Raw genomic sequence first — 27,618 nt, 5'->3', positions numbered from 1 at the left:
GGTGTTTAAACTTTGTGTACTATTGTTTGTACAGATGAACGTAGTACCTTCAGACATTTGGAAATTGCTCCCAGGAATGAACCGGACTTGCGGAGGTCTACAATTTTTTTTCTGAGGTCTTGGCTGATTTCTTTAGATTTTCCCATGATGTCAAGCAAAGAGGCACTGAGTTTGAAGGTAGGTCTTGAAATACATCGACATTGGCACTTTCAATAGGCAAATTGACATAATTTGAGTCAATCGGTATATTTTAACCTACTAATAACCTATTTATTTATGGTTGCGTAACTTCGTTGTTGTGTAGTGCAAACTATTTTATTTTTGCTGTTGTAAAGATCACGGGTCCTCCTCAACTCGGCACTTCATTACTTGAAGTTTACCAAAGTAACCCCACCTCTGGCTGGCCTGAGTTCCTTCTTCGTCTGCGGAGTGTCTTGTCCAAGCTGCTCCTTTTTGCTCTTCGCCTGGATGTCAGTGGCAGCTCAACAAACTCAACGATCTCTCGACCTCAACACCCAATCTCCTCACACGCGCAAACTCTCTCATTCAGACACATACATACACGCTGTCTCTCTCTCCCCTTACCTTCGTTGGCCTCTAATTTGTATTTATTTTTTTGTCAGAGAAAATTATAGTTTTCGTGGTATTGCTTCGTGCACTGACTTTACTGAACTCTGGAGAAAACGAACATTGTCGCTGGGTGAGTACATTTGACTCCCGTCCATTGGACATTTTGTCTGCAGGAACTCGCTCTTTTTCACTTGGTCCACTCGTCCAAGTGCCGATGTATTTGTTGAATGATGTGAACAGTACGAATTTGTGTCACTACCGAAGTCTAATGGTTTTAAATGAATGTTTTGTATTGTCTGGAAACTCACTTGTATAATTCACTTGCAGTAGGTCTCTTAAAAAAGAGAAGCCCTGCAAGGTTATTAAACAGAGGTGCCTAGTTATTCTTCTTTTGTTGATATCAGGTAACGTGCAACCTAACCCTGGCCCTGATATGCAATGTCTCCAAATCCCCAGATTTTAAATCAAGATCTGGTTTTGGTATTTTTCATTTAAATGTACGCAGCCTGTTGTCAAAAAATTGATGGGGTTAGGATTTGGGCTAAATCAACTGATGCTGATGTAATTGTGTTTTCTGAAACCTGACTCAGCAAGTCTGTTTTTGATAAGGATATTTGAATAAGTGGTTACAATGTTTATCGCACTGATCACTGAAAACACTGATCGGGTTAAGAAAGGTTAATATGTAAAACACTGATCGGGTTAAGAAAGGTGGGGGTGTGGCTATATATGTAAAACACTGATCGGGTTCAGAAAGGTGGGGGTGTGGCTACATATGTACAATCTAAATTCCATGTAAGTGTGGCAAAGTCTGAAACTATTTGTAAACAGTTGGAATTTCTTGCTTTGAATATTGAGGTTTCAAAGGGTCTCTCTATTACTGTGATTGGCTATTATAGACCCCCCCTCTGTTCTCGGTGATGCATTTTCTTCTTTGACGCACCTTATGTCTAAACTTCTTTACAGTAAAATGATCTTGATTGGTGATCTCAACTGGTGTTGATTAAAGCCGATGTCTGATGATTTAAAAATGTTTCGTAATTCTATGAATCTTACTCAGTTGATTAACTCACCCACTCGCCCAAATCTTAAATGCCCAGATAAATCTACCCTGATTGATTTGATAATTGACAAATGTTCCACATAAATATTCTGTGGTTGGTGTTTTTTGTAATGATTTAAATTACCATTGTGCTGTTAGAAATACTAAGGTTCCAAAGACAAACCCACGTTTTATTCGTAAGATAAATTTGAAGTGGTTTAATGAGCAGGCTTTCTTTCATGATTTGTTTTATTTTGACTGGAGCAAGATTGAGCTTATCCCTGATGTGGAAACTGCCTGGAAATTCTTTCATTATGTTTTTTCCCAAATAGTAAACAAACATGCCCCATTCCGCAGGTTCAGGGTTAAAGGGCGGGATAATCCATGGTTTTCTTCTGAGCTGTCTTGTATTATTAACGACTGTAATCTAGCCTGGGCTAAAGCAAGGAAATCATGTTCTGATGCTGATTGGCTTATTTTGAGTTATTTTTAGCAGTTACGAAACAAGTGTTCTTTTCTTCTCAGGAAGGCCAAGTCTGAATATTTTATGTCTGTTACCACTGATAACATGAATGACCCTAGAAAGTTTTGGAATGCTATTAAGTCTATGTCTGGTAACAGTAATGTTAATGAATTACCGTCATGTGTTTCGAAGAACTCTGTTCCTATATATGACAACTGAAATGCTGAATTGTTTCAATGAGCACTTTGTATCATCTGGTAGGCTGTCTGATTCAGTGTCCTCTGTCTCTGTACAACCCTGTGTGGATGAACCAGTGAGAGCCAGTCAAACTTTTAGCTTTTTGCCATTCTCAGTGCAGGTGGTACATAAAGCCCTGAAATCTTTAGATCAGAGAAAGCCTGCAGGTCCTGATCTTTTGGATCCCTGCTGATTTCATAGCTGAACCACTTACATCTCTGTTCAATCTAACCCTGGAATGTAATGAAATTCCAAAGATCTGGAAATCAGCATTTGTCCTACCACTTTTAAAAGGGGGAGATCCAACTCTTTTAAATAATTATAGGCCAATCTCAAAGCTGTCACCACAGGTGAAAATACTTGAAACCCTTGTAAGTGAACAGCTAAAAGAGTTTTTATTTACTAACTCTATTTTATCAATGTACCAATCGGGCTTCAGGAAGAAGCATAGCACAATTACAGCAGCCATGAAGGTTTTAAATGATATCACTGAAGCCATTGACAAAAAACAGGCTTTTGATACAGTTGATCATGCTATACTAAGGCAGAGATTGTCGAGTGTAGGTCTTTCGGAGCACGCTGTTGCATGGTTTGCTAACTATCTGTCTGATAGAACTCCGTGCACTCAATTTGATGGGCTTATGTCTGTTAAATTGTCTGTCTTGAATGGTGTGCCCCAAGGCTCTGTACTTGGTCCTCTCTTATTCACTATTTATATAAATGATTTAGACAAATGTCAAATGCACAACTTCATTTTTATGCTGATTATACTGTTATTTACTGTTGTGCCTCGTCTCTTACAAAAGCTTTCCAGAACATGCAAACTGCTTTTTATACTGTTCAACATACCTTGTGTCAATTGAAGCTTATCCTCAATACTGACAAAACTAAACTAATGGTGTTTTCTAATGCAAGAAATAGACCTCTGAACCTTTCACCTATTACTACCAGTCAGGGCAAGGAGATGGAGGTTGTAACCTCATATAAATATCTTGGAATTTTAATTGATGACGGCCTCTTTTAAATTGCATATTCAACAACTTACAAAAAATTGAAGCTGAAATTGGGATTTTATTTTAGTAATAAGGCCTGTTTTTCTTTTGAACCCAGAAGGAGGCAAGTATCAGCTACATTTATGCCTTTACTAGACTATGGTGATATTTTATATATGAATGCTTCCGCTCACTGTTTGAGATCAATTGACACTCTTTACCATGGCACGTTGAGATGTATTTTAAACTGCAAAACCCTTACGCACCACTGCACTTTGTATACCAGGGTTGGCTGGCCTTCTCTAGTCACTCGTAGGCTCAGTCACTGGTATACTTTTATTTACAAAGCCATTTTGGGTTTACTACCTTTTTTTATTTGTGCATTTTTATTGTTCAGAAATGTGGTGGGTACTCTCTTCGTTCGCTGGACTTTATCCTGCTAACTGTTCCAAATGTCTGAACTGAATTTGGTAAAAGGGCTTTTATGTACTCTGCGCCATCGTCTTGGAACACCTTACAAAATAGTTTTCAACTGGAAGAACTTGTCCCGATTGGTGTTTTTAAAATCACTGATGAAGGATTTTGAGGCTGATTCCCTGACCTGTCAATGTTTTTAATTTGCTGTTTTATACTCTTGTGAATTCAATGGTTTTTACTAGATTACTTGTAGTTTTTCATGTTGTCTGTCTGTAATTTTTTTGTAATGACTTGGTGCTGCCTATCTTGGCCAGGGCGCTCTTGAAAAAGAGATTTTAATCTCAATGAGCCCTTCCTGGTTAAATAAAGGTTAAAAAATAATCAAAAAAATAATTAAAAGCTTCTAAAGCCATGACATTTTCTGGAATTTTCCAAGCTGTTTAAAGGCACAGTCAACTTAGTGTATGTAAACTTCTGACCCACTGGAATTGTGATATAGTGAATTATAAGTGAAATAATCTGTCTGTAAATAATTGTTGGGAAAATTACTTGTGTCATGCACAAAGTAGATGTCCTAACCAAACTATAGTTTAACAAGAAATTTGTGGAGTGGTTGAAAAACAACTTTTAATGACTCCAACCTAAATGTATGTAAACTTCCGACTTCAACTGTACCTATATTTCCCTATAGGAAACAATAGGACAACCTCAGAGTCCCATGAGTAATTTTTTGTTGTTGTTTTCTACCAGCAACGTGGGCAGTTCTCATTGCCAACAATAGCAAACGCATGCATTGTGACGTAGAACAATAGGCTGAGAGTAGAACGTTCAGAAGGCAAGTTGGTGCTCAATAGAACTAATAGAACTTTGAGCAAATTTGAATCTACAAAAAATGCATTGTACATGTTAATATTTTCAAAAGACTCGCATTTCATTTTATAAATGTTGTACACCAATACACTACTCATTTGCTAATAAGTGCAAAATATTCTAGATTTAATTTAGGGTTGGAGATGCTTAATGTGAGTCTGGAAGGAGAGTTTACAGTCTAGCCAGACACCTAGGTAGTTGTCCACATATTCTAAGTCAGAACCATCCAGAGTAGTAATGCTGGGCGTGCAGGTGCGGGCTGTGATCAGTTGAAGAGCATGCATTTAGTTGTACTTGCATTTAAGAGCAGTTGGAGGCCACGGAAGGAGAGTTGTAATGGCATTGAAGCTTGTCTGGAGGTTAGTTAACACAGTGTCCAAAGAAGGGCCAGAAGTATACAGAATGGTGTCGTCTGCGTAGAGGTGGATCAGAGAATCACCAGCAGCGAGAGCGACATCATTGATGTATACAGAGAAGAGAGTCAGCCCAAGAATTGAACCCTGTGGCACCCCCATAGAGACTGCAAGAGGTCCGGACAACAGGCCCTCCGATTTGACACACTGAACTCTATCAGAGAAGTAGTTGGTAAACCAGGCGAGGCAATCATTTGAGAAACCAAGAATGTTGAGTCCGCCAATAAGAATGTGGTGATTGACAGAGTCGAAAGTCTTGGCCAGGTCGATGAATATCGCTGCACAGTAATGTCTCTTATCGATGGCGGTTATGATATCGTTTAGGACCTTGAGCGTGGCTGAGGTGCACCCATGACCAGCTCTGAAACCAGATTGCATAGCGGAGAAGGTACAGTGGGATTCAAAATGGTCGGTAATATGTTTGTTGACTTTGCTTTCGAAGACCTTAGAAAGGCAGGGTAGGATAGATATAGGTCTGTAGCAATATGGGTCCAGAGTGTCTCCCCCTTTGAAGAGGGGGATGACCGCGGCAGCTTTCCAATCTTTGGGAATCTCAGATGATACGAAAGAGAGGTTGAAAAAAGGCTAGTAATAGGAGTTGCAACAATTTTGGCAGATCATTTTAAAAAGAGAGGGTCCAAATTGTCTCGTCCGGCTGATTTGTAGGGGTCCAGGTTTTGCAGTTCTTTAAGAACATCAGCTATCTGGATTTGGGTGAAGGGGAAATGGGGGAGATTTTGGCGAGTTGCTGTGGAGAGTGCAGGGCGGTTGACCGGGGTAGGGGTAGCCAGGTGGAAAGCATGGCCAGCCGTAGGAAAATGCTTATTGAAATTCTCAATTATAGTGGATTTATCGGTGGTGACACTGTTTCCTAGCCTCAGTGCAGTGGGCAGCTGGGAGGAGGTGCTCTTATTCTCCATGGACTTTACAGTGTCCCAGAACTTTTTTTGAGTTTGTGCTACAGGATGCAAATTTCTGCTTGAAAAAGCTAGCCTTAGCTTTCCTAATTGCCTGTGTATATTTGTTCCTAACTTCCCTGAAAAGTTGCATATCATGGGGGCTATTTGATGCTAATGCAGAACGCCACAGGATGTTTTTGTGCTGGTCAAGGGCAGTCAGGTCTGGAGAGAACCAAGGGCTATATCTGTTCCTGGTTCGACAGCAGAGGTATATTTGGAGGGCAAGTTGGTTAGGATGATATCTATGAGGGTGCCCGTGTTTACGGATTTGGGGTTGTACCTGGTGGGTTCATTGATCATTTGTGAGAGATTGAGGGCATCTAGCTTAGATTGTAGGAGGGCTAAAGTATGACAATTGGGTACTTTTCCCACGCCACCCTGTCTGCGTCACACCAAACGACAAGCATCACACCGGGAATCTTCCCCTTCAGTTCGTCAGCTTTTACATTTACCGCTACCCCAGTAATCACTTTGCCCTTTTCTTGAGAGCAAAACAATTCACCTGTCTTGCCCCCGTTCATTTAACACGGAGCACCTGCTCCCTCCTGACCAGCAGAAACACAAACAATTATCACAAGACCACTACTGGTTACCCTCACAGATTTCACAGCACCCAACTCTGTAACCACAAATGGATCAGCCAAAAGGCAAGGGTTCACTTTTTCCAAAAAGCTTCAGTCCTACTGTCACAGACTCATCTTTATCCTGACTCTCGGTGCAAGCCTCAGGCTCCAAGAACTTCACCACACCTACCACACTTTGCCCTCAAATCACTTCCATTTCTCCTCCTGTCTTCAACTCACTCTGCTTACACTTTCTACCATTCTTCTTTTACAAACCATCTCCATTTTTCCAACATTTTAACCTACTCAAGCTCACCATCTTCCTCCCTCTCTCTCTCTCTTTTCCCCTCCATTCCTCCTCCGTATTCCAAGTGTCTCCTTATGATAATACTGCACTTCTCCTGACATCTTGTTCTTGCCTTGTCAAGGGACACCATTTAACCAGCTGTCACAATCTCCATACAATCAGCTCAAACCCCTCGTGCTTTCTGGTGTTGGTAACTGGTCCGCCATGTTTAGAACATGAGGGCACAGAGCTCTCATCACGCTTTGAGCAAACAGGAGTAAAAGCATGGCTCCCGCTGATGACATCACAACATCAATGCAATTTAGAAAATACAATAAAATAGTTCACTCTTGAAAGTAGTGTAATACATATCAAAATAACCTTACACCGGTAGATGAAAATAAATCCGAGAGATTTTCAGTAAAATACTAAGTATATTTTACACCTGTTACAGATGGGGACAATTATTGGAATAGGCTACCGTTTGTGTAAGTGTTCTTTCTACTGCTTCCACCTGAGGCCTGGGCAAAAACGGTGGTAGAGCATTTACTTCTGCAGCAAAATACACTAAGATCGAGCACCCTGACAGCTGGTCTCTCTCCTGCTACATTAAAACGATGTGCTGATATAGATAATATTTGAAGGTATAATCAAATTGCAGGCATGAGAGAAGATCATCAAGGGATATCAACTTTAAGAATAAAGAAAATGCCATGTGTCAAATGATTTTGATCAAGAAGTAGAAGTGGTCAATCACTGGCAAATCGGTAGCAGTCAAATGAACCTGTAAAGCGGGTAGTAACATGATTAGATAATTGCTAATGGTAGTAGGAGTAAATGTCTTACATCATCGCAGTTTGTTCATGATTTTTAGCGAAATTCATAAATAAACTAAAGCACACTATACCAGGCTTTCAAATGGTATGCAAAGAAAACAGCCGCGATGTAAAATATCCATAATGGAGCACAATTGCTGTGCCCCTGATCGTGGCCTGTCTATAACTACCAGCAGTTGGGTGTCCAGACTTCTTCCGCATTTTCCTACGACTTTCGGGCTGTGACGTGAGTGCTGACGGCGGCCTTGGTGCTGGCGGAGCTGGGGGCTGTAGCGATTATCAGTGGAGCTTCGAAAGTCTCGGCCCCTCCCTCCCTGCGCCTCAGCGGCCCGCCCAGCTAGCACAAACTCCCGATTGAATCCTGCCCGAGTCTGGGGAAACCGGACGGCCTGGAAATCGTGAGAGGCCAACCTGTACTACACAATCTGGTAAGCAGGTCTTGCGTTTTTTGTTTTGTTTTTATGTGCACGGAGCATAGGTAATGCTTTACATTTGTGATTGCATGTACATTATTCTATGTTTCTATCTGAAAAGTGGAGAAGCGTACGAGGGGTGGTGCCTTTCTTGCTTATTTGGTCCCCGGCCTCAATAGGCCATAATTACGGCCTAGAAAATCAGCGAGGGGAGCTTTCGAAACATCGGTAACATTATAGTCTGCTATTAGCCAGATACCCCCCACAAAGTTGAACAGTATAGTTACCATGTTCAAATATGATATTGTACAGAGATTATTTTTGCTCTGCATTAACAGCGCCAGTGGTTAAAATGTTTGTCCGGGGATCTCCATCAAAATGGCGCACTCTGTTTTTGAAAACGCTGAAGGAAATATGCTTTAGCTAGGCAGGCTAGCCGCCATACTTAGCAATACACTTTTCGGGTGGCTCGCGAACTTGCTAACATTAGCTATGCACTTGTGTTTACTATCGCACGGATGTGTGGGTTGGGTCAGCTGTCATGTTTCCCTTGACGCTAGCTAGCTCAAAGCTGCCTTTCACTTCTTTTTTTAATAACTTAAACGACCACATTTAGCTAGAGTCTAATCTTTGATGTTATGTAACCATTTTACTGCGACCGCCAGATACTTTTGAAATTTAATTTTTTTGACCTTTTGCGTTAAACGTTGTCTTTTTGTGTAAATATCGAGGTAAATTACAGCAAGCGCCATTTTTGTACTGAATTTGTTCCCATTTAGGCTATAGTTAAAGGTTTGAGTTTGTTGATCTAATTGTGCGTGTCCTCGTGAAGCATCACTGCTTGTCTCGCTCTCCCACGCTGTTGTGTGCCAGACCACTGCTGTCAGATTTGACCGTGGGGGAATTGGGATGACAAATGTGCTGCGTCGCTCAAAACCTCTTGTTTATCTCTCGGTGCATTTCGGCGAGTAAACCGCATATATTTTTTTTTCACTTTGCATGACTATGAGGATTAAGATCGATATATAGTATTTGCATGGCTGAAAACATCTCTCGTGACGTCAAAGCACATTACAACAAAATAAGGATTTTATCTTTATTATCACATCTTAAATAAACCTAATCACATAGCTGCCTATACCCTTCCTATTTTTTGGTTTAGGCAGTGTGCCATGTAATATAGCTAAAATAGTTTAGAAGTTTACCACCAAATAAAATGCAGACCAATATAATTTATATCCAGAAAGATTAGGACATGACTACATTTCACAGGAGGGGAAACACGTGGGCATAATGATACCTGTTACATTGTAACGATATGTATTTCTTGTTGGAGAGAATAATACTTTGAGTGAGATTTAGGATTTGAATATGGTAGACTAATATTTTGGGTTAATCATTAGGCCTATGTGACTGTGATTTGACTGGTCAATTCTTGCCTCCAGTGCTGCAGTGACAAATGAGGTGTAAGGACAATGGATGAGGATGAGACAAGGCTTGCACTCCATTCCCAGGATCCTAAAATCATTCTCCATGGATCAGGTAATGGCTACGTTTCACTGAGCATTCAAGTATTTCCCTGTACTGTTCTTTGTTATGCACAAAAATAAAACTTTTCTTAAATGCTTTTTTTTTTATAGCTATTTTCTTTGTAAGAGTGCATTCATACAGTGGCTTATGAAAGTATTCATACCTCTTGACTTATTCCACATTTTGTTGTTACAGCCTGAATTCAAAATGGATGAAAAATATATTTTTCTCCCATCTACACACAATACCCCATAATGACACAGTGAAACATGTTTTTAGACATTTCTGCACATTTCTTGAAAAGGAAATACAGAAATAATCTAATTTACATAAGTATTCACACCCTTGAGTCAAAACATGATAGAACCACCTTTGGTGGTGATTACAGCTGTGGGTCTATCTGGTTAAGTCTCAAAAGAGATTTGCACACCTGGATTGTACAATATTTGCCCATTATTACACTCAAAATTCTTCCAGCTCTGTCAAATTGGTGGATGGTCATTGCTAGACAACCATTTTCAAGTATTGCCATAGATTTTCAAGCAGATTTATGTCAAAACTGTAATTCGGCCACTCCGGAACATTCACTGTCTTCTTGGCAAGCAACTCCAGTGTAGATTTGACCTTGTGATTTAGGTTATTGTCCTGCTGAGAGGTGAATTAATCTCCCAGTGCCTGGTGGAAAGCAGACTCAACCAAGTTTTCCGCTAGGATTTTGCCTGTGCTTAGCTCCATTCAGCTATTTTTTTTTATCCTGGAATAACTCCCCAGTCCTTAACGACTACAAGCATAACCATAACATAATGCAGCCACCACTATGCTTGAAGAGTGGTACTCAGTACTGTATTGTATTTTCCCCAAACACAAACTTTGTATTCAGGATAGAAATTTTGCTTTGCCACTTTTAATATTAATTATTAATATTAATATTAATATTTTCCTTCTTTTCAGTGTGTCAGTTAGGGTAGTATTGTGGAGTAACTGCAATGTTGTTGATCCAGCCTCAGTTTTCTCCTATCATAGCCATTCAACTCTGTAACTGTTTTAAAAGTCACCGTTGCCTCATAGTGAAATCCCTGAGCGGTTTCCTTCCTCTCTGGCAACTGATTTAGGAAGGATGCCTGTGTCTTTGTAGTGACTGGGTGTAATACACCATCCAAAGTGTAATTAATAACTTCACCATGCTCAAAGGGATATTCAATGTCTGCTTTTATTTTTTTACCCATCTACCAATAGGTGCCCTTTGTGAGGCATCGGAAAATCTCCCTGGTCTTTGTGGTTGAATCTGTGTTTGAAATTCACTGCTCGACCAAAGACTGTAAAAATGCGACCTGATGCGTCTCTGCTTGACACTCAGCATTAAGGAGATAGATTGGGGTAAGGTCCTGCAATAGACTCACGTCCAGTCCAGGGGGTACATCAAGCTACATAAACCTGCCCTATGAGCTGTTCCAGCTTGCACAAGCCATGGCTCGTGCAGGGCTACTTACTGTGTTTGAAATGCATTGCTCGACTGGGGGACCTTACAGATAATTTTATGTGTGGGGTAAAGAGATGAGGTAGTCATTCAAAAATCATGTTGAACACCTATTATTGTGCACATTGAGTCCATGCAACTTATTATGTGAATTGTTAAGCAAATTTGTACTCCTCAACTTATTTAGGCTTGCCATAACAAAGGGGTTGAATACTTATTGACTCAGGACATTTCAGCTTTTAATTTTTAATTCATTTGTACAACTTTAGAAAAGCATAATTCCACTTTGACATTATGGGGTGGGTAGGCCAGTGACAAAATTAAATCTAAATTGAATCCATTTTAAATTTGAGCTGGTGCACTTGTTGAACAAGTCAAGGGGTGTGAATATTTTCTGAAGGCATTGTATGTCTGCAGCGATATGTTTATGTAGGCCAACACGGAAGATATCCACCTATTCCTGTGTTGGTGTGTTCCAGATGAGGGTGGTGCTGGAGGGGAGGAGTTTGTGGTGGAGCTGCAGGAGACGGTGCTTGTGTCGGAGGGGGAGGGGGAGGGAATGGCGGTGCATGGGTTCGCTCCAGAGGAGCTGGTGATCCAGGATGCGGTTGAGGACGTGGTGTCTGAGTATGTGCACTGCGACGAGGACGAGGAGGTTGCTGTGGAGACATGTGTGATGTCGCTGGAGGGGGAGGACGAAGGCGTTGCCATGGGGGACATGGCTGAGGATGAGATGGTGGCAGACGGGCATGCCCAGGATGAACTGGACCCAGAGCAAGACACAGACGGCTGTGGGGACTACCTCATGATCTCCTGTGAGCACCATCCTGCTTCACTTTTCCAGTTCTACATCAATAGCCCTCACTCAGTCACCTGGCCTCTTATAAAGAAAACATTGCAGTCAGACTAATGATCAGTAGTGAATGGATCTCTTAACTCGCTCTCTTTTCATCTCCCTCCAGTGGATGAGGCAGGCAAGATGGTGTCAGACGACGGCACAGAGGTGACTGTGGAGGGAGCCGTGGAGGACCAGGTGGAGAAGGACGAGGATGGCCAGGATGTGATCAAGGTGTACATCTTCAAGGCAGACTCTGGGGAGGATGACCTGGGTAAGGAGACATTTGAATCATGTTTAATGCACTTAGAAAGAGGGATAATATAACCCGCGGTAGTTGATCACTAAGGGTTATTAAGACATTGTGTGGATGTCTGCGTAGGAGAAACGGAGGACGCGGCACTGACGGACTCTACAGGCCGAACGCTCCGAGAGAAGATGGTGTACATGTCTCAGGGGGACCATGGTAAGAAATACATTTGGTGTGTGTGAGAGAGTGTGTGTGTTTTACGATTGTGTTACAACTAGTGTGTTTTCCTGCAGGTGCATCAAAGATATCTGATGAGGTTTACATGGAGGTGGTGGTGGGGGGTGAGGAGCCAGTGACCCATGAGCGGTCTTACGATGGCACGGCTCTCAGTAAGGACTTCATGCCTGTGGCTTGGGCAGCCGCTTATGGTCAGTGACACACACATTTGTATATAATAGTGTATCGTTTAACAGGGCAGATAAAGTCTTGTTGCTCTTCTGTACTCTGTAGTGATAAGTACAGTGCATTTGGAAAGTATTCAGACCACTTTCCTTTTTCCACGTTTTGTTACATTGCAGCCTTATTGTAAAATGGATTACATGTATGTTTTAATTCTCATCAATCTACACACAATACCCCATAATGACAAGGTGAATACGGGTTTTTAGAACATTTTCCAAATGTATATAATAATTTAAAAAATGAAATACCTTATTTACATAAGTATTCAGGCCCTTTTCTATGAGACTCGAAATTGAGCTCATGTATCCTGTTTCCATTGATCATCCTTGAGATGTTTCTACAACTTGATTGGAGTCTACCTGTGGTAAATTAATTTGATTGGACATGATTTGGAAATGCACACTCCTGCCTATGTAAGTGCATGTCAGAGCAAAAACCAAGCCATGATATCAAAGGAATTGTGTGTAGAGCTCCAAGACAGGATTGTGTCGAGGCACAGATCTGGGGAAGGGTACCAAAACATTTCTGCAGCATTGAAGATCCCCAAGAACACAGTGGCCTCCATCATTCTTAAATGGAAGACGTTTCGAACCACCAAGACTCTTTCTAGAGCTGGTTGCCCAGACAAACTGCACAATCAGGGGAGAAGGGCCTTGGTCAGGGAGGTGACCAAGAACCCAATGGTCACTCTGACAGAGCTCCAGAGTTCCTCAGTGGTGATGGAAGAACTTTCCAGAAGTACAACCCTCTCTGCTGCACTCCACCAATCAGGCCTTTATGGTAGAGTGGCCAGATGGAAACCACTCCTCAGTAAAATGCACATGACAGCCTGCTTGGAATTTGCCAAAAGGCACCTAACGGACTATATCCATGAGACACATGATTCTATGGTCTGATGAAACCAAGATTGAAATCTTTAACCTGAATGCCAAGCGTCAAATCGGGAGGAAACCTGGCACCATCCTTACGGTGAAGCATAGTGGTGGCAGCATCACGCTGTGGGGATGTTTTTCAGAGGCAGGGACTGGGAGACTAGTCAGGATCGAGGGAAAGATGAACGGAGCGAAGTACAGCAGATATTTAATGAAACCTGGTCCAGAGTGCTCAGGACCGCAGACTGGGGTGAAGTTTCACCTTCCAACAGGACAACAACCCTAAGTACATAGCCAAGACAGTGCAGGAGTGGCTTCGGGACAAGTCTCTGAATGTCCTTGTGTCCCAGCCAGAGCCCAGACTTGAACCCAATGAAACATCTCTGGAGAGACCTGAAAATAGCTGTGCAGCGACGCTCCCCATCCACCTGGCAGAGCTTGAGAGGATCTGCAGAGAAGAGTGGGAGAAACTCCCTAAATACAGGTGTGCCAAGCTTATAGCATCATACCCAAGAATACTCAAGGCTGTAATTGCTACCAAAGGTGCTTCAACAAAGTACTGAGTAAAGAGCTTGAATACGAATGTAAATGTGATATTTCAGTGTTTTATTTTTAAAACATTTGCAAAAAATTCTAACCATGTTTTTGCTTTGGTATTGTGTGTAGATTGATGAGGGTGGGGACAATTTAATCAATTTTAGAACAAGGCTGTAACATATCAAAATGTGGGAAAAGTTTGAATATTTTCCGAATGCACTGCATCTCTGCTCTAGCAGTGTTGAGAGAAGGTGTGCATTTGCATTCAACGTTTACGATGTGATTCCAGGTTCTGAGGACAGTGAAAGCTGTGAGAACCGGAACGGTGCCGCCAGTGCTCTGCTGCACATTGACGAGTCAGACGGAGTGGACAAGGTCAGCAGGCAACGGAACAAGAATAAGAGAACAAGGGCTGAGCCTCGCCAGGTCCAGACAGGTACGTAGCTGTCAGATGGGACTGAACTACAGTCAGGTCCCAAACTTATTGGCACCCTTGACAAAGATGAGCAAATAACACTGTAAAATAATTCATACAAATAGTGAGCGACACTACAATTCCAAAAGTATGTGGACAACCCTTCAAATGAGTTGATTTGGCTATTTCAGCCACACCTGCTGCTGACAGGTGTATAAAATCAAGCACACAGCCATGCCATCTCCATAGTCTTCACATTGGCAGTAGAATGGTCATACTGAAGAGCTCAGTGATTTTCAATGTGGCACCATCATAGGATGCCACCTTTCCACTAAGTCAGTTTGTCAAATTACTGCCCTGCTAGAGCTGCCCTGGTCAACTGTAAGTTCTGTTATTGTGAAGTGGGAATGTCTAGGAACAACAACGGCTCAGCCGCGAAGTGATGGGCCGTCAAGTTCACAGAACGGGACTACTGAGTGCCGAAGTGCGTAAAAATCTTCTGTCCTCAGTTGCAACACTTACTACCGAGATCCAAACTGCCTCTGGAAGAAATGTCAGTACAATACCTGTTCATTGGGAGCTTCATGAAATGGGTTTCCATGGCCTAGCAGCCACACACAAGCCCAAGATCACTGTGCGCAATGCCAAGCGTCAGCTGGAGTGGTGTAAAGCTTGCCGAGCAGTGGAAACGCGTTGTCTGGAGTGATGAATCACGCTTCACCATGCCTGATTGCATAGTGCCAACTGTAAAGGTTGGCGGAGGAGGAATAATGGTCTGAGGCTGTTTTTCATGGTTCGGGCTAGGCCCCTTAGTTCTAGTGATGGGAAATCTTAACGCTACAACATACAATGACATTCTAGACGATTCTGTGCTTCCAACTTTGTGGCAACCGTTTGGGGAAGGCCCTTTCCTGTGTCAGCATGACAACTCCCCTGTGCACAAAGCAGAAATGGTTTGTGTTGAAGACCTTGACTGGCTTGCATAGAGCCCTAACCTCAGCCCCATCGAACACCTTTGGGATGAATTGGAACGCTGACTGTGAGCCGGGCCTAATCGCCCAAGATCCGTGCCCGACCTCACTAATACTCTTGTGGCTGAATGGAAGCAAGTCTCCGCAGCAATGTTCCAACATCTAGTGGAAAGCCTTCCCAGAAGAGTGGAGGCTGTTATAGCAGCAGAGGGGGGGACCAACTCCATATTAATGCCTATGATATTGGAATGAGATGTTTGACGAGTAGGAGTCAACATACTTTTGGTAATGTAGTGTATGTGCAGATACAAAAGTAATGTATATTGTGTGCTAATTATTTTTGTTGAAATTGCTCAGAGAAAGACATTTTTCTTAACAAACAAAATGCATCTAAAAGATAGGGGAGGAGTCAAAAATATTGCCACCCCTGAATTCAATATACCTGCACCCTTCCCTTGCGAGCATAATGACACTGAACCTTTTTCTAAAAGGTTTTATGAGATAGGTGAACACATTGGAATGGGTCTTAGACAATTCCTCCATACAGAATCTCTCCAGAGTCTCCAATGGGAGTTTTGAGATTCTCCATTGTAGTTTTGAGATTTATTTGTTAAACAAATTCTTTCTCTAAGCAATTGTATTAGTATAAAATAATTTTCCAAATTTCTGAGCATACAATATAGCTCAGTATTTGTGTTGTTATTTTATACAGTCGTCTTTGCTCATCTTTATCAAGGGTGCCAATCATTTTGCACCTGACTGTATATGTTACTGATTCTATGGGCTGGGCAAGTGCGGGTCATTTATAAAGTCAGCTGATTGTCAAACTCACTCTGCACAGGTTTTCACACGTTTCATTTCTGAATAAAGATCATGTGATATCTGGGAGTCATGAATTTTGTATCTGTCTCCCATTCCAGCCATCATTATTGGTCCGTATGGCCAGCCTCTGACCGTGTACCCCTGCATGCTCTGTGGCAAGAAGTTCAAGTCGCGAGGCTTCCTGAAGCGCCACACCAAAAACCACCACCAGGATGTCCTGACCAGGAAAAAGTACCAGTGCACGGACTGTGACTTCACCACCAACAAGAAGGCCAGCCTTCATAACCACATGGAGGGGCACACGCTGAGCAGCAAGGGTCTGTTTGAGTGTGAGGTGTGTGGCAAGGAGTTCCACCAGCAGGCGGTGCTCTTCTCGCATCGATTGCAGCACCACCACCGTGAGCCCAAGAGTCCGGTGCCTTCACAGGCCAACAAGATGCACAAGTGTAAGTTCTGTGACTACGAGACTGCTGAACAAGGTCTGCTCAACCGCCACTTGCTGGCTGTCCATAGTAAGAGCTTCCCCCACATCTGTGTGGAATGTGGCAAGGGCTTCCGGCACCCCTCCGAGCTGAAGAAACACATGCGCACGCACACCGGCGAGAAGCCTTACTCTTGCCTCTACTGCGACTACAAGTCGGCTGATTCCTCCAACCTGAAGACTCATGTCAAGACCAAGCACAGCAAAGAGATGCCCTTCAAGTGTGAGCGCTGCTTCCAAACGTTTGCTGAGGAGGAGGAGTTGCTGCAGCACGGGCTGACGCACGAGGAGGCCAAAACCCACCTGTGTGCCCACTGTGAACACAAGAGCTCCAACTCCAGTGACCTGAAGCGCCACATCATATCGGTGCACACCAAGGACTACCCCCACAAATGTGCCGTCTGCGATAAAGGCTTCCACCGGCCATCTGAACTGAAGAAGCACTCTGCGTTGCACCGTGCCAAGAAACTGCACCAGTGCCGACACTGCAACTTCAAGATCGCGGACCCCTTTGTGCTCAGTCGCCATATCCTGTCGGTTCACACCAAGGAGCAACAGGCCTCTCCTGAAAAGAACGGGCCCAAAAGGACCTTATTGGGGCCTTCCCCTGCCAGTCCACCGGTGGCAAGGAAGCAGGTGTTGGTACCTGGTGCTAGTTCTAGTGCTGCGGGCATGGCCAAGGGGCCCAGGGAGAGGAGGGTGTACCAGTGTCAGTACTGTGACTACAGCTCTGGGGATGCCTCGGGCTTCAAGCGCCATGTGATCTCCATCCACACAAAAGACTACCCCCACCGCTGTGAGATCTGCTCTAAAGGCTTCCGCAGGCCGTCGGAGAAGAGCCAGCATATCGCACGCCACCACAAGGACTTAGTGCAGGCAGAGTGACCCTGGCACAACCTACCCCTCATACCACAACAAAAACACAGATGGAACCACTACCACACCGTAATCAATTGTATGTATGTGTGTATACTGAACAAAAATATAAATGCAACAATTTCAAAATCGTTAAAGTTCATATCAGGAAATCAGTCACTTGAAATAAATTAATTAGGCCCTAATCTATGGATTTCACATGACTGGGAATACAAATATGCATCTGTTGGTCACAGATACCTTAAGAGTAGGGGCATGGATCAGAAAACCAGTCAGTATCTGGTGTGAGACCACCATTTGTCTCATGCAGCCCGACACATCTTCTTCAGATCTCACAATGGTATCTCTGCATTCAAATTGCAATCGATAAAATGCAATTTGGTGTTTGTTGTCTGCAGCTTATGTCTGCCCATACCATTACCATGGGGCACTGTTCACAATGTTGACATCTGCAAACCACCCGCCCACACGACGCCATTCACATGGTCTACGGTTGTGAGGCCAGTTGGACATACTGCCAAATAATTTAAAAGAAAGTTGGAGACAGCTTATGGTAGAGAATTGAACATTCAATCTTCTGGGAACAGCTCTGGTGGACATTCCTGCAGTCAGCATGCCAATTACACGCTCCCTCAACTTGACACATCTGTTGTGTGACAAAATGTTCCATTTTAGAGTGGCCTTTTATTGTCCCCAGCACAAGGGGCACCTGTGTAATGATCATGCTGTTTAATCAGCTTCTTGATATGCCACACCTGGCAGGTGGATGGATTATCTTTGCAAATGAGAAATGCTCACTAACAAGGATGTTGACAAATTTGTGCACAATATTTGAGAGAAATAAGCTTTTTGTGCGAATGGAACATTTCTTTTGACTTTCAATTCAGTTCATGAAACATGGGACCAACACTTTTCATGTTTATATTTTTGTTCAGGGTGTGTCTGTCTGTTCGCTGCATTAACATGGAACATCTTCTGTTATTATTACCCCAGAGACTCTCAAGCTACCTTTTCTGCAACTGAAAATGAATATAAGTGTACATATACCTGGGTAAAGCCTATGGAATCAGGTGACAAAGCCCTGTACATACTTGCACTTTGTCTGCATGTCCCCCTGCTGGTGAACGTGTGCATTGTAGGATGTGCAAGAGTCTGAGGTCTTTGTAGATTCATACATTAGTTTTTACTCCACAGCCAACAGTCCAGTTATTAAAGTAGCAACTTTTAATCCTACTTTTACTTGTTGACACGCAACTAAGACTAAATGTAATCTACAAGCTGTATTCACACAATGAAATGGACATTCACCTGCTGTGAAAAAGCAGGTCCACTGTGCAGAGTGGTCGAGATGAACTCTTATTCGAATAGCACTTGCCAATATATTTAATGAACTATGAATGCAGTAATCATGAACTTGTGAATTACACCTGATGCTTTGAATGCTGAGACACTGAGAGAATGTGTTTTTTATGTGGTTGAGTGCCAGTTGTGAGGGATGTGTCAGTTAAGACACATTGTTGTAGTGTCTCTATACCCTATGCAAGTCCTGCCTACTTCCTGGTTCAAGTCCCGTACTGTTTTTGAATGGGCGTCAAGCTTATATCATCAAATTCATGAAAATGTGTTAATTTAAAATTTAAAAAATTGTCACATATTTGTATCCGTGGATTAATTCACCTTTATCCAATGGATTTTATGATTATTTTTTTTTTTTTTGCGGAATATTAAAATGCAATTGGAAACCCTATTATAGGTATAAGTAAATTAATCCACGAGTACAAATATAATTTGACATGTCTTAAATAACCACATTTTCATGAATTTGATCATGTAAGCTTGATCCCCATTCAAAAAACAGGACTTGAACTAGGTAATAGGCGGGACTTTCATAGCGTGTTGTGCTTCGTGGTGCTCTGACCCCACATCTCCATGTCATATCTTTGTTGCTTTGAGAACTGTCTGTCTGGTCATGGGCAATGCCTGAAGAAGGAGTTGACTGCATCATAGCAAATAGCCATGTCCATTGTAAAAGCTGCGGTTTCTTTCAGTTGATTCACTTCTTTACACAAAATGAGATACTAGATGTGGTTGTTTAGCCCATGGGGGTGGGGGAATCTAACAGGTAAGCAGTATCATTTAGAACTCCAACCCATAAACCCATCTTCATACAGATTATTTAACCCCTAATAAGCTTTATTATCAGGCACCTGAAATAGGATGTAGCGCCAGCAAGGCCTTCAGAGTTAGATTGCACTAGATCTGGTACCACAGACTCATGACCACAACATACTTCCTTTACCCAAACACACATCTACTTATGCCAGTGGCCAGGGAGAGGCATTAGTCCCCTGAGGAGAAATACAACTTGTAAAGACTGGTGGTATATTTGTACTCGCTTCAACAGTTCCTTCCCCTGTGATCATTTGTGCTTTTATATTTATTTCATCATCATGAACTTTGTTGTATAATTCAGTGTAACTAGAATTCTATAGGAGGTAAATTATTGTTTTGTACACATTTGTAAATAAAGTGTGTAGATGTAAACCCTTAACAAAATGAGGAATCAGAGCTGTGTTATGGATGTACTGGCAAGAAGTAGGATAACATTTTCAATAGAATGATGGTACACCAAATGGGTTTACATTACATTTGATCAACACAGACTTCTAAAGCAGCTAACGTTACATCTTAGGATCAGAGGTATTAAATACCCAACATATTCTAGTCATCTGACGAGTAGAATGACTGACAAACAGAAAAAAGCACAGGACAGTATTTTATTGGAACCAATCAGGGAAGTGAAAAACTAAGTTTACAAGATTGCCTAACCAGCTACGCTGAGCTTCAGTAGGTAATGCAGATGCATGTTACGGTGTGGTCTGATGGTTCACTGCAGCTGAAGATGATTCATGGTTGCCACAGTGGCCATGGGTCGACCCATCAAGTAGCAAAGCCATGCAGAAGGATCAAGGGAGCAAAGTGAAGAAGATGGATGAAGTTACGCAGCGGCACACTCATCTGCCGAAAAGAAAAGGCAGTTGATAATAAGTCTGAGACGTTCCACACTTCTATCCAGAAATATTGTCCAACTTCAACACACTTCACAAACAGAGATGGCATGTACCGTTTTTGGGAAGATAGCGATGTTTTCGGGCAGAATGCCAGTGTCCAGGGAGAACTGCCTAAACTTCTGCAGCAGGTCAGGGCCCAGGTCTGTCCCACGGGCTGTAGACACAACACATGTAGTGCATGGCACACTAAATATACTGTGGAAGGATGCAATATTTTGTAATATAAGATTTCTAACAAATGACGGGGAAAGGAATAGTGAAACAATGAGACTGAGTCATAGGATTTTGCAGAGGAGTGGAAAGGATCGTACCATACAGGTTGGTGAGCACAGCTGAAACACCCTTGGTCTTGGTGTGAATAAGAGCATACTCGTCATACTTAACGTCAACGACACGCATGTCATTTTCATTACTCCAGCCTGGAGGGGACGAGAGGGAGTTGAATTGACAATATCACACATATGCCCATTAGTGCACTGTGTGAGGATGTGTTTATAGGTTGTAGACTTACGCTCGCTCTTGTAGATGAATTTCCCCGCAAGTTTTGTCTTCTTGGCCAGGTGGTTCATTCTCCAGCAGGAGCCATCAGCGCTACAGAGACAATACAGTTAATACAGAATCAGCACAATGTCTCTCTCTTTCTCTCTTACTTACTTCCGGCTAGAATATGCAATATCCAGGTCTCCGTTAGCAGTCGGTGTCAGCATGGTGGTGCCCATCTTCATGTCGGCCCTGTGTTTGACGAACCACTGGGCATTAGTGGCAAATCCAATCACGTACCACTTTCCTGCCACCTGCAAAAACCAGCCCCGATTAGATTACATCACATCCTCATTCCTGTCTGCAGGGGTCACAGAACGTATCAACCTTAAAGAACGGCTTCCTTTGAAAAGCAACAGATCCCTATGAAAACGGCATCTGTGGCATCAATATGAGTCAGAAAGTTATTCTAGAATCAAAATTGACTTCGAAGTCTAAATAGGATAATTATGGAGTTTGGAACATCCATGCGTCACAACGGGTAAAGGAAGGTTGGGTTTTGATTTGAGGATGTCAATCTGCCCACTAACATGGGGTGAACAGCTGCGGTGATTTGCGCTCTATCTAATAGCATAGACAGTGAGACAGACCTGCTCAGCAGCTCCGACTGTTCACATAAGACAACAACTCAAGCATTTCTTTGCTTGAGAAATACTGCACTAAACACCTTAGATGTAAAGCTGTACAACTAAAACATCCTTGGCAAAAACGTCAAAATTAATTACAGATTTCTATTTAGTTCACTCCGGGGATTTTGAGGAGGTGAAATAGACTACAGTGTCTCATGGGGGACAAACATCAATAACCAAATGTGGAATCGGCCAGGAAACACACCTCCAAGACTGAAAATTCATTTTTCTAATGAGCAACAGAAAAACCCACGTGCCAATCGGCGTGTTCAGTGGTTCTTTAAATCTGTGAGGGCTGATACTGAAATAGCCCTGAATCATTCATGAAGGAACATCTGAATAGCTATTGTCTCAATATGAACACCCAACAATGTGTCACTAGAATTCCCACATTTGTCTTCATCCCTTCTATTTGAATCTGGTTTTCATCACAGGTTCCTTTCTGTATTCTTTCTCCTAACGTTTCTTTTTTTCTCCATAATAATCCCTAGTTTGTTCCTCGTCATTTGATTTTCAATGTAACGCTGATTTCTGATCCCTCTCTTCATTCTCTCTCTTACCCCCTGTAGATTGAAGTCTCCTTGGGGCATGACCTCAGCGGTGACAACCAAGGAGCAGAGCAGTGCTCCTAGTGCGCTCAGCAGCATGGTCGTCATGGCTACAGCAGAGCAGGGTCAGTATCAAGAATGATAAAACAGGAGGACAGGACAAAACAGGAGATCTGCTTTTCTTAGCTACCTCTCACTCCTATATATACTATAGAGCATGGGTTTACTGTAGAGCATACCCCCCCCCCCATACACACACACAAGCTGCTACCTGCTACCATCTCTATCCCCCGCCTCTTAGACACACACACACAATACCCATGGGTGGAGATGGGGCTTGTTGGGGGTGTGGCTGTGACCTCCCACTCCTAACCTCTAAAGAACCCCGGAGGTGGTGAGATCACCGGGTTCAAACAGGAGCAGCATCATGTAATATGTGTAGGCGTGTGTGCATGTGAGTGCATGTGAAATGGGCTGAAAGCTCTTGTATGCAACAGCCCATCAATTTGGAAAATAAAATACCAGCAGCCAAAATAGACGGACAGTGATAAACAAAGCAGTATCTGCCCCTCCAGTGCTTTCTGTGGGCAGGAACTAGTGAATCAAATCTAACTGTCAGCAATTTAGATGGTAAACAGAGCTCCCCCTAACACACAATCCCTGTATCTTTCTTTGTGTGTGTGTGTGCGGTTTAATGTGAACTTTAACTATCAGTGTAAAACCTTGCTTGAGGGTAAAGAGCAAGACCACATGTAATGTTAGTTTCATATAATCTCAGGTCAACACAATTTTAAAGGTATAGTCAATTCAAAATACAACTTTTCCACATATATTTTGAGTGGTTTATCCCTTTAAATAATACTGCTTCGGGCAAGTAATCCTTACATAAGTTCTAAAAATCTATTTGCCCGTTGTTAATTTTCTGCTCTTGTTGGAGGCGGTAGACATACTGTGATGGAACAGACACAACTACAGCTCACATATTGTACCTTGCCAGTTGGTACAGGGGTCTTGAAATATATCATTATTCAATCCAATATTGAATTTAATGTATTTAAAAAGATTTGAAAAAACACAAGGGATTTTAGTCTACTGACTGAACAACCATGCATGCAAGTTTTGTTATTACTGTGCTATGTTCTATGGTATAGATCAGGGGTCTCCAACATTTTCTAGCATGAGAGCTACATTTGGGGTGGCAGGTAGCCTAGTGGTTAGAGTGTTGGACTAGTAACCGAAAGGTTGCAAGATCCAATCCCCGAGCTGACATGGTAAAAATCTGTCTTTCTGCCTCTGAACAAGGCAGTTAACCCACTGTTCCTAGGCCGTCATTGAAAATAAGAATTTGTTCTAAACTGACTCGGTAAAAAGGAAACAAGCTACTCATTTTTTTTCTAGCTTTACAAATAGGCACATTCTCCTCTCCCCTGCAACTTTCCCGGGTCCTTAGTGTAAGAGAAAGTAGTGCACAATGTTTTGTCAATATACCTGGTAAAATAATGGTTTTAGATTTTGGGGGGGGTTTCACTCTCAAAATTACAGTTGTTCATAGAGAAAACAACAAAATCAGATATTCTGAGTCTATGTCAGTGCTTCAATCACATTAGAAGACAATTATTTTTTAGGTCTGGAAGAAAACTACCTATTTTATTTAATTGAGCATCTGGCCCTTTAATTGCGCAGTGTTCTGCCTTATGTGCTGGTCTAGAGATGGTTCTGTCCTGCTGCTGCTCATTTCATGGCAAAGTTTGAAAATAACAAATAATCGATAAGAATGTACTTACTCATGACATACTTTTGCCTGGTAGGCTAAGCCTACTTTGCAGTTAACATTTAATTGCAAAGTTTTGGGGGAAAGTATATCTGTCAACCCACAAGATTGTAATCACATCAACCGGCTATGATCAAATCAAACTGTATTGGTCACATACACATATCTAGCAGATGTTAGTGCGGGTGTAGTGAAATGCTTGTGTTCCTAGCTCCAACAGTGCAGTAATATCTTAACAATTCACAACAATACACAAATCTAAAAGTAAAAGAATGGAATTAATAAATAAATAAATATTAGGACGAGAAATGTCGGAGTGGCATTGACTAAAACACAGTTCAATAGAATACAGTATATACAGTTGAAGTCGGAAGTTTACATACACTTAGGTTGGCGTCATTAAAACTCGTTTTTCAACCACTCCACAAATTTCTTGTTAACAAACTATAGTTTTGGCAAGTCGGTTAGGACAACAACTTTGTACATGACACAAGTAATTTTTCCAACAATTGTTTACAGACAGATTAATTCACTGTATCACAATTCCAGTGGCTCAGAAGTTTACATACACTAAGTTGACTGTGCCTTTTAAACAGCTTGGACAATTCCAGAAAATAATGTCATGGCTTTAGAAGCTTCTGATAGACTCAAATGATGTCAATTAGCCTATGTGAGGTGTCAATGCAGATGTATTTCAAGGCCTACCTTCAAACTCAATGCCTCTTTGCTTGACATCATGGGAAAATCAAAATAAATCAGCCAATAACTCCTTGGGAGCAATTTTCAAATGTCTGAAGGTACCACGTTCATCTGTACAAACAATGGTACGCAAGTATAAACACCATGGGACCACGCAGCCATCTGTCTCCTAGAGAAGAATGTACTATGGTGCGAAAAGTGCAAATCAATCCCAGAACAACAGCAAAGGACCTTGTGAAGATGCTGGAGGAAACAGGCACAAAAATATCTATATCCACAGTAAAACGAGTCCTATATCGACATAACCTGAAAGGCCGCTCAGCAAGGAAGAAGCCACTGCTCCAAAACTGCCATAAAAAAGCCAGACTACGGTTTGCAACTGCACAAGGGGATGAAGGTCGTACTTTTTGGAGAAATATCCTGTGGTCTGATGAAACAAAAACAGAACTGTTTGGCCATAATGACCATCGTTATGTTTGGAAGAAAAGGGGGGAGACTTGCAAGCCGAAGAACACCATCCAAACCGTGAAGCACGGGCGTGGCAGCATCATGTTGTGGGGGTGCTTTGCTGCAGGAGGGAATGGTGCACTTCACAAAATAGATGGCATCATGAGGAGGGGAAATTATGTGGATATATTGAAGCAACAGTGTCCTGGAGGGCAGGCACTGTGCCCCCGGTGATGCGTTTGGCAGACTGCACCACCCTCTGTAGAGCCCTGCAGTACCAGGCAGTGATACAGTTGGATGGGGAGCGTCGCTGCACAGCTATTTTCAGGTCTCTCCAGAGATGTTCAATCGGATTCAAGTCCAGGCTCTGGCTGTGCACTCAGGGTCATTCAGAGACTTGTCCCGAAGCCACTTCTGCGTTGTCTTGGCTGTGTGCTTAGCGTCGTTGTCGTGTTGGAAGGTGAACTTCGCCCCAGTTTGAGGTCCTGAGCGCTCTGGAGCAGATTTTCATCAAGAATCCCTGTACTTTGCTCCGTTCATCTTTCCTTCGATCCTCTTTGTCTCCCAGTCCTTACCGCTGAAAAACAGCATGATGCTGCCACCACCATGCTTCACCGTAGGGATGGTGCCAGGTTTCCTCCAGATGTGACTCTTAGCATTCAGGCCAAAGTGTTCAATCTTCGTTTCATCAGACCAGAGAATCTTGTTTCTCAACATCTGCATCTTTTGGCAAACTCCAAGCAGGCTGTCATGTGCCTTTTACTGAGGAGTGGCTTCTGTCTGGCCACCCTACCATATAGGCCTGATTGGTGGAGTGATGCAGAGATGGTTGTCATTCTGGAAGGTTCTCCCATCTTCACAGAGGAACACTGAAACTCCGTCAGAGTGACCATCGGGTTCTTGGTCACCTTCCTGACCAAGGACCTTCTCCCCCGATTTCTCAGTTTGGCTGGGCAGCCAGCTCTAAATTAAATCAAAAAGAAATAGTCACATACAGGTGTTTATCAGATGTTATTACGGGTATAGGGAAGCCCTTGTGTTTCTAGCTCCAACAGTGTAGTAATATCTAACAAGTAATATCTAACAATAGACACAATCTAAAGAAAAGGAATAGAATTAAGAATATATAAATACATATTTGGATGGTGTTTCCAAACTTCTTCCATTTAAGAATGATGGAGGCCACTGTGTTCTTGGGGACCTTCAATGCTGCAGACATTTTTGGTACCCTTTCCCAGATCTGTGCGTCGACACAATCCTGTCTTGGAGCGCTGTGGACATTTCCGTCGATATCATGGCTTGGTTTTTGCTCTGACATGCACTGTCAATTGTGGGCCCTTATATATATAAATCATGTCCAATCAATTGAATTTACCACAGGTGGACTCCAATCAAGTTGTAGAAACATCTCAAGGATGATCAATGGAAACAGGATGCATCTGAACTCAATTTCGAGTCTCATAGAAAAGTGTCTGAATACTTGCAGTACCAGTCAAATGTTTAGTTACACCTACTAATTCCAGGGTTTGTCTTTATATATTTTATTTACAATTTTTACAATTGTAGAATAATAGTGAAGACATCAAACTTATGAAATAACACATGGAATCATGTTGTAACCAAAAAAGTGTTCAAAATCTACATATATTCTATATTTTTAACATTATTCTAAGGAGCCACCCTTTGCCTTGATGAAAGCTTTGCACACTCTGTTGCTTTCATACAGTTATTCTTAGCTGTACCATACTCACCTGTCTTGCAGACACCGTATATTTTCCTAAATTGACAAATCATAAATGATTGTGTGAATCACTACTAGAAGCTAGTCAAACAGACAGAAAGGACAGACAGACAAACAGACAGCTATTGCTCACCAACGTCAGCCACTTTATGAAGCCAGTTCATCACTGAGGGGAAGGAAATGACAACACAGTAACTACACAGTCAACCATGTGAACACCTGAGCAATGCCATCATCACTTCCATGATCACAACTCACCTTGGGTCGTCACTAGAACAAACACAAAATAAATACCATCAGTTTTGTCCAAAATATCTGAATAAATATTGTATTACTAATGCAGATTAATCCTTATATGCTTGCAATAATATGTTTTACTTACATTTCCAATGGCGTCCTCTGTTACTTTAGCTAAATAAGAAATAGTAAAAAAAAAATGGTTTAATCCTAGAATTGAAGTGGCCTAGAAGCTGGAATAGTACAGACTAAATATGAATGAGTGTGTAATAGATGAGTCTTTAATGAGTCTTTAATGATTGGTTAGGGCAATATGAACTCATCCTGTTGATCACTGTTTTGGGTA

The 27,618-nt window shown here is 42.2% G+C and overlaps 2 protein-coding genes across 4 annotated transcripts; one reads left to right on the top strand and one right to left on the bottom strand.

Annotated features, from left to right (window-relative positions):
- Positions 1–7,633: 7,633 nt before the first annotated feature.
- On the top strand, positions 7,634–19,035 carry LOC115135542 (zinc finger Y-chromosomal protein 1-like). 3 transcript variants are annotated; one of them, XM_029670330.2, is made up of 8 exons: positions 7,634–8,076; positions 9,507–9,603; positions 11,548–11,883; positions 12,031–12,177; positions 12,286–12,369; positions 12,447–12,581; positions 14,314–14,460; positions 16,331–19,035. In XM_029670330.2, exons 2-8 carry the CDS (start codon positions 9,537–9,539, stop codon positions 17,596–17,598), a joined length of 2,184 nt encoding a protein of 727 aa, XP_029526190.2. In that variant the 5' UTR covers positions 7,634–8,076; positions 9,507–9,536; the 3' UTR covers positions 17,599–19,035. The 3 variants fall into 3 exon arrangements, with proteins under 3 accessions (XP_029526190.2, XP_064879609.1, XP_029526192.2); XM_029670332.2 differs by lacking the exon at positions 7,634–8,076 and adding an exon at positions 10,828–10,968 and having other exon boundaries at positions 9,516–9,603; XM_065023537.1 differs by lacking the exon at positions 7,634–8,076 and having other exon boundaries at positions 9,515–10,968.
- Positions 19,036–20,352: 1,317 nt separating this feature from the next.
- On the bottom strand, positions 20,353–22,569 carry LOC115135541 (lipocalin-like). Its single transcript, XM_065023538.1, has 5 exons — positions 22,390–22,569; positions 21,315–21,454; positions 21,172–21,251; positions 20,972–21,079; positions 20,353–20,814 (listed from the first exon to the last, which is right to left on the bottom strand). Exons 1-5 carry the CDS (start codon positions 22,483–22,485, stop codon positions 20,681–20,683), a joined length of 558 nt encoding a protein of 185 aa, XP_064879610.1. The 5' UTR covers positions 22,486–22,569; the 3' UTR covers positions 20,353–20,680.
- Between the last annotated feature and the right edge of the window lie 5,049 nt (positions 22,570–27,618).

This window comes from Oncorhynchus nerka, linkage group LG10, assembly GCF_034236695.1.
Source record: "Oncorhynchus nerka isolate Pitt River linkage group LG10, Oner_Uvic_2.0, whole genome shotgun sequence".
NCBI lineage: Eukaryota > Metazoa > Chordata > Actinopteri > Salmoniformes > Salmonidae > Oncorhynchus > Oncorhynchus nerka.
This window is presented reverse-complemented; position numbering and strand designations above follow the sequence as displayed.